General features: G+C 47.3%; 1 protein-coding gene across 4 annotated transcripts in view; it reads right to left on the bottom strand.

The window, feature by feature from the left end:
- The window catches only part of synrg (synergin, gamma), a 58,755-nt gene that overhangs the window by 8,193 nt on the left and 40,562 nt on the right, over positions 1 to 10,000 (bottom strand). For 3 of the 4 annotated variants that reach the window (XM_062552114.1, XM_062552116.1, XM_062552117.1), the window contains 6 exons: positions 9,418 to 9,584; positions 7,936 to 7,989; positions 7,503 to 7,599; positions 5,105 to 5,253; positions 1,352 to 1,462; positions 586 to 627 (listed from right to left, as the gene is read on the bottom strand). In XM_062552114.1, the coding sequence (XP_062408098.1) occupies positions 586 to 627; positions 1,352 to 1,462; positions 5,105 to 5,253; positions 7,503 to 7,599; positions 7,936 to 7,989; positions 9,418 to 9,584 (620 nt within the window). The remainder of the gene's footprint in view (positions 1 to 585; positions 628 to 1,351; positions 1,463 to 5,104; positions 5,254 to 7,502; positions 7,600 to 7,935; positions 7,990 to 9,417; positions 9,585 to 10,000) is intronic. The other variant, XM_062552115.1, reaches the window with a different exon arrangement.

The raw sequence follows: 10,000 nt of genomic DNA, 5'->3' as shown, positions 1-10,000 counted from the left end.
TCCTCCCCCGTCTTTATTTTTTGAAAGGAGTTGAATCGATCAACTCAGGCACACTCTCGCTAAGAGCCCATGTTGCAGCAAAGCCGAAAGGTCAGGGTGATTGCATGTTTCTGTGTGACGGCTAAATAGGACTTGGCGCGTGCTAACACTACGGGATTCACTGACGTGCAGCAGGCCAGTGTGCTGGGTTGACCTCCAGGCTGCGGCAGGCTTTTGGAGACTTCTGCAGAGAGCCAAGAACCTATTTGCCTGGTGAATACCCCAGGCTTGTTTTCAAGACAGTTACGAACATGAGTTGTTCCATCCACCTCTTTCATCGCTACCATTGACTGCAACAGCTACACTGATTGGTTTTAGGAACTGGAAAAGCTGTGACAAGACCACCAAGTCGACCACTGCATCAGGCACTCATCAGCGTCAGCTAACATGGCGTGTAAAAACCAAAAGCCAGAGCATGATCGTCACGGGGATAAAGGCCTAGCGGCCGTGGTGTGGTGTGGCGTGAGAGGAGAGACGATGGGTCACTTTGACACTTGACCCCTCAGCAGCCCCCCCCCAAACCAGTCCCCCACCACCCCGTCATACTCTCTTAAACAGGCGTCCCAAGGGGCCACGTTCTTCTTTCTTCTGTAAAGGTCAGAGATCAGAGGTCAAAGGGCATTCGTTAACCTTGTTAGACATTGCGCAGACCTCAGTATGATTGAACTCTGTCAGTTTCTGTGGCGCTGAGTAGCGTTAAGCATCTTCATCTCACTATCAGAGTTATAGAAATGCTGTTAAAGGGGTTGCAAGACTAGACAAGCCTACCCGCACACACATATTTAGAACCTGTGCGCCACTGAGTTAATACAGCTTATTTTTAGCACAGGAAGCTGTTTGCGGTATCAGCAGCTTGTCAATCTGTGCCGCAATTCCCACACTGTGGGGTGTGAGTGTGTGAGAGATGGCGTGTGTGTGTGCGTGTGTGTGTGTGTGTTTGTGTGTGTGTGTGTGTGTGTGTGTGTGTGTGTGAAGTGTGAAAAGGTGTACGTCTGCTAGTTTCAAGTAAGTGCGTTTGTCTAAATGTGGGGTGTCAAATTATCACATTTTAAGACGGAGAGACTGACGATGTATTTTTTGCTTCCACTAGTATAGCTGCTTCAGAAGACACTGTCACCTCTATCACTATAGTGTAGTGTGTGCCTCCTCAGGGGCTTCAAGACTTGGAACCCAGTTATGGTTGCAGGGATATTACTATTTCACGATTATTGCACCTTCATCTCACATATCTGATTCATTAACGTACAGAAATGTGTGTGTGTGTGTGTGTGTGTGTGTGTGTGTGTGTGTGTGTGGGTGTGTGTGTACAGACCTTGCTGCGGGAGTCCACATTGAGCAGGCAAACTCCACAGGCCAGCTCCTTGGCATTCTTGATGCCGGGGCGCAGAATACAGGAGGAGAAGTCCAGGGAGCTCTCGTCAGGCTGGGAAAACACGAAACACACACACAACACACACACACACAATATTAGCAGGGTTCAATTAAAATAGGCTTGCAGCCTGTTATCTCCGAGAAGCCACTGAGCCTTTTGGCATTTCCCCTCCTCCTTCCATCATGATCTTCTGATCTTTTCAGCCTTTTCCACTGTGAACAGGCCACCCACTGTGACTCGACATTAACACACACACACACACACACACACACACACACACACACACACACACACACACACACACACACACACACACACAGAACCCATGCTGTTTCAAAACCTGAAATGACAAGCAGCTCCATCCTCTCTTGTAGGGCGTCCTTCCTCCATCTTTCCCTCCCTCTTTCTCTTTCTCTCTCTCTTCCTATCATTCTCTACTTCTCCCTCCCTGTTTCTCTCTGTGCAGTTCTTCACCTCCTCTCTTCTCCCTGCCTCTCTCTCTTTATGCTCACCGCCTGCCCCTTTTTTCTCAGTCTCTCTCTGTAAAGTTTCTGAGACAGACTTTTGATTGGTTAGGGACCATGTCCGCTACTTCTTAACCCCCATCTCTCCCTCTCCCTTTATCCCGCTCTCTGTCCCTCTCTCTCTCTCTCTCTCTATCCCTTTCTCTCTCTCTCCCTCTCCTGAAGAGTGGTCGGAGTACCACACTGGGTTCTAGCTGTGGCTGCAGCAGCGACTGAGAGACAGAGAGAGAGAGAGAGAGAGAGAGAGAGAGAGAGAGAGAGAAAGAGAGAAAGAGAGACAGAGAGAGAGAGAGAGAAAGAGAGAGAGAGAGAGAACCTGTTGGTCCTTATCAGTGCCAGCGTGTGTTTGTGCCTTTCTGATTGGGCCGAGGAGGCAGGATTGAGTTTTCACACATTATCAGCCGCAAAACCCAAACTGGAGGAGGAGCAGGAGGAGGCTCTCTTTATCTGCAGAGAAACAGGCTTCATCTCCCTCTATTCTCCCCTCCCTCCTCTCTCCTCTCTCTCCCTTTCTCCCTCCCTCCTTCTCTCTTCTATTTCTCTATATATTTCTTCCCTCGAAATATATATTTTTTTCCCGCAGCCACCTCCTTTCCAATCTATTTCTGCACTCTCCGCTTCCGCCTGACGCTATCTGACTCGGTGCACGCAGACGCAGACACAAACACAAACACGCTGTTAATATTAGCGGCTGGCATTTGGAAAGCAATATTCTGGCGGTGGTGGTTTGTGCTGGGCACCGGTGGATGTGGAGGAGGAAGCTACATCTCTCACTCAGCACAGGAGTTAAGTGTGTGTGTGTGTGTGTGTGTGTGTGTGTGTGTGTGTGTGTGTGTGTGTGTGTGTAGGAGATGGGAAGTGTAGATGAGCTCCACATTTTAACGCCTCACACTATGCTGCTGTAATGCTGTGGTGGGTGTGCAGAGACAGATTTCTCTCCCTTCCTCTCTCTCGCAAAAAAACACAAACACAAACACACACACACACACACACACACACACAGCTACTCTGATCACACTGAACTCATTGAACTCTGTCGTCATCTCTGTTTCAGCTGATTCACTGGTGATCTTATTCCACAGCGTTTGCTCCCTCTGTCCTACAACTCTAGACTGACCTGTGCTGTGCTGCGCTTGGCATAACAGGCACTCATGCTTCAGTCAAAGGACTTGCATTGTTCTTGTGTGTGTGTGTGTGTGTGTGTGTGTGTGAGAGAGAGAGTGTGTGTGTGTCTGCAGAAGATGGGGAGTGGTGTGGATGAGCGCCACATTTAACACCTCACACTATGGTGTTGTAACACCCTGATGGGTGCAGAGATTTCTCTCTTCTCTCTCTCTCTCACACACACACACACACAGCTTCTCTGTGATCGCACTGAACTCGTTGAACCCTGCCGTCATCTGTTTCAGCTGATGCGCGGGTGATCTTATTCTACAGCGTTTGCTCTGTCCTACAACTCCTAGACAGTGCTGACCTGTGCTGTGCTGTGCTGTGCTGTGTCCAGGCCCATTCAAATGCTTCTATCTGTACAGTTCTTCATCTCTTCTGTTCTCTCCCTTTCTCTCTTCCTATTCACTCTCTATTCTACCAATACAGTTCTTCACCTCCTCTGTGTAGAGGAGTTGTAGCAAATAACTGTGGAATAAGATCAGCAGCACGTCAGCTGAGACAGCTGAAACTCACTACGGGAGTAATGGAGATACCCAGGTCCATTCAGATGCTGCACAGGCCATTGGACCCCAGTGGGTGGCGGCATCTGTGGCTCAGTGGACCATTGAGGCTAAAGGTGTGTAACGTATTCACTAAGCCCTATCCATCTCACTACTGGCCCTAAGGACACAATGAGCCGGTTAGTACAGGGTACAATCTCTTAGCCAGAACAGCCTAGCCCATTGGGAGTGCAATGTAGGAGAGACTAGCGTGTTGGGAGTGCAATATAGAAGAGACTAGTGTGTTGGGAGTGCAATGTAGAAGAGACCAGCGTGTTGGGAGTGCAATGTAGAAGAGACTAGCTTGTTGGGAGTGCAATGTAGAAAAGACCAGCGTGTTGGGAGTGCAATGTAGAAGAGACTAGCGTGTTGGGAGTGCAATGTAGAAGAGACCAGCGTGTTGGGAGTGGGTGTCTATGGGTTAATGTGTTGGGAGTGAAATGCGAAAGGGGTTGTTGCTAGTGTGTGAGGGTTACAGGGGAGCTACACCAGACGTGTAACTGAGACGTTCCGTTCGCGAAGCGTATGCTGCAGCAGTTAATAATCACGATAATCAATGGAAGTAGCTACACCAGATGTAGGCGTGTACAGTACATTAAAAAAAAATAGACCCATCTTCTAAAATGGATTTTACGCGTCGCGAACGGAACGCTTCAGTTACGCGCCTGGTGTAGCTCCCCTATTAGCGTGTTAGAAGTGAAATGCTAAAGGGCCTGTTGTTTGCATCAGAGGGTTATTAGCGTGTTGGAAGTGAAATGCTAAAAGGCCTGTTGTTTGCATCAGAAGGTTATTAGCGTGTTGGAAGTGAAATGCTAAAGGGCCTGTTGTTTGCATCAGAGGGTTAGCGTGTTGGAAGTGAAATGTTAAAGGGCCTGTTGTTTGCATCAGAGGGTTAGCGTGTTTGGAGGAAGATGCTAAAGGGATTGTTACTGGCATCAGAGGGCTATGGTGTTTGGAGGAAGATGCTAAAGGGGCTGTTGCTGGCATCTGTGGGTTAGCGTGTTGCAGGCTGGAGTGCATGTTCCTGCTGCCAAAGCGCCAGGCTGCCTGTGATGAGAGCTCAGTCTCCGATGGCACAGCACTTAGAACTCAGCCTCCGACTGACTCATCTGAAACTGTAAGCTCTCAGTGGCGTCTGCCAATGGGACATATCTCCCCAAAGTGTGTGACGTGTGTGTGCGTGTGTGTATGCAAACATTTATCTTGCGTGTGTGACAACGTGTGTGTGCTTACATATCATAGATGAGCAAGTGGTATCAGTATCTTAACGATATCTTAAAAGTGCATGTATGTGCACTTAAAGGGAATTTATGTGTGACGTGTGTGTGAGTGAAAGTGATATGTGAGAGTATGAGAATCTGAGTGTGAGAATTGACAGTACGATGCGAGACTGTGAGAATGTGTGTGTGTGTGTGTGTGTGTGTGTGTGTGTGTGTGTGTGTGTGTGTGTGTGTTCTCACCGTGAGGTTGGCGAGCGACATGAAGCCCATGAGGTTATTCCACACACGGTTGATGTCCTTCAGCAGCTCCTGAAGTTTCTCCGAGCACACGGCAGTAGCCTTGATGCCCAGCTCCACCCGTTTGGTCACACGATACACCTCCACCACCCCTGCAACCCAAAACACACACACACACACAAGCACACGCACACGCACACACAGTCAAATTTTAAGTGAAGTCAGTAAAATCAGTGGGATTTAGCACATCCTTTCTTCCAAAGCAACAGAGGTATTGAGCCCACACAATTCTTGGTTGCCGCCACGCCACAAATTCACAACTGAAATGTATAATGTGTATATTCACAAAACCAAAGCTCTGCCAAAGGGGATAAACAAAAAAACTTAGAAAAGGCACTAAATGTCACCACAAAACTGAAACAAAACAATTACTTGCCGGCGCAAAAAGTACAGGTGAATGCTAATGCCTGTCTGCTGTGTCTATAAAAGATAACATTGTGCCATCTACATCAGTCTCAAATGGGACTCCAAACCAGACCAAACAAAACACGCTGTTAGGGTGAGATGTACTGGTGTGCACCAATGCATTTCTGATCCGAGAGAGAGAGAGAGAGAGAGAGAGAGAGAGAGAGAGAGAGAGAGAGAGAGAGAGAGAGAGAGAGAGAGAGAGAGGGAAAGACAGAGACAGAGAGGAGAGAGAGCAGCCAATTCCCCATTCATGCATTCAGGTGCAAAGTCTCAAATGGGCCTCCACAACCAGGACAAATAAAACATCCATCAGCGCACAGCACAGCACAGCCATAACACCACCCACACCACGCCTGCTGTCAAAACCTCCACCTCAGTCGAGGAATCCAGCATCACTTCTCCCTGTCCTACTCCTCCTTCACAGCAAGGGACCTCGTTGGCAACTCACAGCCAAAAACAAATATCAACAGCATCAGCAAACAGATGTTCATAGTCAATGAAGTGCTCAGTCCTTTTTGTTGTCGGTGCTCTTTGGTCCAGGTGAATAAGGTGAATAGTTTCAGATGATTAGACATCTCTCTAACTTCATAAAGTTTAAAATGTCTTTAATGTGAAAATGAGTCCTGACATGTCCATACAACAAGGACTTAAAAATGCCCACATATAGCGGCTGCCCACATATAGCGGCTGGGGCCTTCTTCAGGGCATAGATACAGAGCGCAAAAGCATCAGCACAGAGTTTGGCTTTGCTATGTCTATCTATTTCTGGAATGATGGCAACACACAGACTCATCAGTTGGGATCATCTGATCTGAGATCAGAGCAGAGGCAGCCTAGTCCACAGCTGAGAGCTTATCTGAGCTTTACTGAGCTGATCTATGATCACGCTCGGCTGACAGAGACCCATGCCAGTCCCGCAGGAGAGAACAGAGCTTTCGGTGGCAGCAGATATGAGGTCCACAATCCCCAAAAATTGAAGTGGCCACTTCTCAACATTAATGTGACAGCCACAATGTTGTACAAACATTTTTTTTTAGGATCTTGTTTTTTTCTCAAGTCTCTGGAGATACATTTCATGGCATGGATTGCTGATAAACACCAGAAATAATGTTTCGTTTTCAGCTCGTGTGATTAAAATGTCAGGTTCTACAGTCACAACATGGCAAACGACTAAAGACTTCTCTCTTTCACAGACACCATTTCAGGGTATTGTTAACGATGTGATCGCACCGACAGAACCATTGAAGGATGTTTTTGAATCAGAACTAAAAGAATAAAAAACAACACTTCAATACCTAAAATTAGCTTCTTAAAAGAGTTGCTTTGACTTGTAAAGCTTGATTGAGGAGAGTAGGCTATGTCTCACCAAAATTAAAGGCTTTTTAATTATAAAAAACAGTGTGGGGAGTGTGTTTGGTCGTGTCGTCCAAACCCAGTAGGGGGGATTGTGTGTGTGTGTGTGTGTGTATATGTGAGGGAGTTTGCGAGTGTGTGTGTGTGTGTGTGTGTGTGTGTGTGTGTGTGTGTGTGTGTGTGTGACTGTGTTGTCCAAATGCTGCAAGTACTCCATGCTGGATAGAGTGTGTGTATGTGATAGAGGGGTTTGTGTGGACATGGACTAACCCAGCAGGCATTCCATGGTGTGGGACTTAATACGTGTATGTGTGTGTGTGTGTGTGTGCACACTAGCCCAGCAGGTATTCCATGCTGTGGGATTATGTGTGAGTGTGTGTGTGTCAGTGTGTGTGTGTGTGTGCCAGTGTTTGTGTGTGTGTCAGGGTGTGTGTCAGTGTGTGTGTGTCAGTATGTGTGTCAGTGTGTGTGTGTGTGTGTGTGTGTGTGTGTGTGTGTGTGTGTGTGTGTGTGTGTGTGTGTGTGTGTGTGTGTGTGTGTGTGTGTGTGTGTGTGTGTGTGTGTGTGTGTGTACACTAACCCAGCAGGTACTCCATGCCTTGTGCTGACTGGATCACCTCGGTGCACACAGTGGAGCTGCTGATGCCATTCAGGGTGTTGTTGGCCGTAGTGATCACCTGCTCACAACACAGAGAGAGAGAGAGAGAGAGAGAGAGGAGAGAGAGAGGAGAGAGGGATAGAGAGGAGGGAGAGAGAGAGAGGAGAGAGGAAAGAGAGGAGAGAGAGGAGAGAGGAGAGAGGAGAGAGAGGAGAGAGGAGAGAGAGGAGAGGGATAGAGAGGAGAGAGAGAGAGATAGAATGAGTTAGAATAAAGAATTAATGTGTCGGTGTACATGTCAGTGCTATGAGTGTGGTGTGTGTGTGTGTGAGAGTGCAGTTGTGTGTGAGTGTAGTTGAGTGTGTGTGTGTGTGTGTGTGTGTGTGTGTGTGTGTGTGTGCGCTCTCTGGATTACCTGCAGGGCGCTCTCCAGGCACCTCTGCCACTCGTAGGCGTAGCGCTCGCTCTCCTGCAGAGACACAGACAAGATCAGACGTCTAGCCTCAACACACACACACACACACACACACACACACACACACACACACACACACACACACACACACACACACACACACACATAGCCAGCCAGCCAGCCATAGGTTAGCTCAACACACAGCCAGCCAGGCATAAGTTAGCAGACACAGACACACAGACACACAGACACACAGACACACAGACACACAGACACAGACACACACACAAACACACACCTCAGATAGGAATACATGAGCGAGGAGGGAGAGGCAGACATGAGAGAGACTCAAATGTATCTTTTCATGTCTTGTGCTTTGTCAACACCATGCTGTTACAATCACGCTAAAGACAGCCCCTTTGAAACAGACTGAATTCAATTGACTTGACTTGAAGAGAGGGAGAGAGAGAGAGAGAGAGAGAGAGAGAGAGAGAGAGAGAGAGAGAGAGAGAGAGAGAGAGAGAGGGAGAGGGGGAGAGAGAGGGAGAGAGAGAGAGAGGGAGAGAGAGGGAGAGAGAGAGGGGAAGAATGAGGATGCAAGGCTGAGAGAGTGGTGTAGGGCACAGGAAGAAAGGCACCGGCAGAAGCACAAATGGAGACAGAGAAACTCACGACATGGGGAAGTATGAAGTGAGTGAGGGATAGAGACGGAGAGAGCGGAAGAGAGAGAAAGAGAGACAGCAATAGAGAGAAAGAGAGAGAGAATGAGTGAGAGAAAGAAAGAAAGACAGAAAGAAAGGCAAAGAAAGAAAGAATGAGAGATAAGTGAGTGAGAAATAGAGAAAAAAGGGGCCAGAGACAAAGACAGAGAGAGGAAGAAAGAGAAATAGACAGTAATAGAGAGAAAGAGAGATAGAATGAGAGTGAGAGAATGTTGCAAAGAAAGAGAATTAGAACTAGAGACTAGCTAGGCTCCCATTCATCTGATTTGCATATATTCAACACAAGCGTGAACATTTGGCTAAAGATATGTGCACGTTTCAATCAACTGTGTTATGCAAATGGACACTCTCCCATCATGGGAGGAGTTCTGAACAGCAGTGGGATCAAAACATAAGAACTTCAGAGCAACATTTAGGGAAACATGAACTGTAGGTAGGAAATGCAACAAATTAAAGTTACTTAACACACTTAACTACAAACGCAGTCGCAAATTAGTTCACTCTTCTCTAGCGAATCAAATTTGTACGTACATTAAAAAAATGAAAGCAAAGCGTTTTCACTTAAGATTTCTCTCATTGGAATGTTCCAACAATGTGCATCAAACAGTTGAAAATGTAAAACCCATCTTGTATGCAATGCACGACAAGTTGTGCGGCTTAACCCATGTTCGGGAAACTTTAGCCGGACGCGAGGTAAACGTGAGGAAGCGTCTGTGTGTGTGTGTGTGTGTGTGTGTGTGTGTGTGTGTGCGTGTCTGACCTCCACTTCTCCGGTGAGGTCCTTGTACTTGTCCCTGATGACGGGCAGCGTGGGCTTGTCGCTGAGGGTGCTGGAGCGGTCTCTGAACGGGGCCTCGGGCGCCGGACACGGGGCGCTGCACGGACCCAGCTCCTTCTCACCCAGACTGTGGCTGCGCTTGTGGGAACCTGGCACACACACACACACACACACACACACACACACACACACACACACACACACACACACACACACACACACACGCATACACACAAAGTCATACATACATATACACACACAAAGACACACACAGACACACACACACAAAATACATATAAGTATCAATATATAAACAACAAGTGTCATTAGATTAGATTCAACTATATTGTCATTGTGCAGAGTACAAGTACAAAGACAACGAAATGCAGCTAAATGAAATGCAACAATGAAAGTCATAGACAAACACTTATTAAATATCTACACCAGACAGATTTGGTCTGTGAACACCCTCATATTTTGAGAGCGAGTTAATCGAGTGTCAACACTCCTTCAACAATATGAGCTTCAGCTTACCAGACAAGAGCTGTGCAGAATAAGCCGATAC

The sequence above is a fragment of the Sardina pilchardus genome, chromosome 13, assembly GCF_963854185.1.
Source record: "Sardina pilchardus chromosome 13, fSarPil1.1, whole genome shotgun sequence".
Classification (NCBI taxonomy): domain Eukaryota; kingdom Metazoa; phylum Chordata; class Actinopteri; order Clupeiformes; family Clupeidae; genus Sardina; species Sardina pilchardus.
The sequence above is the reverse complement of the archived record's forward strand: the minus strand, read 5'-3'. Positions and strand labels throughout refer to the sequence as shown.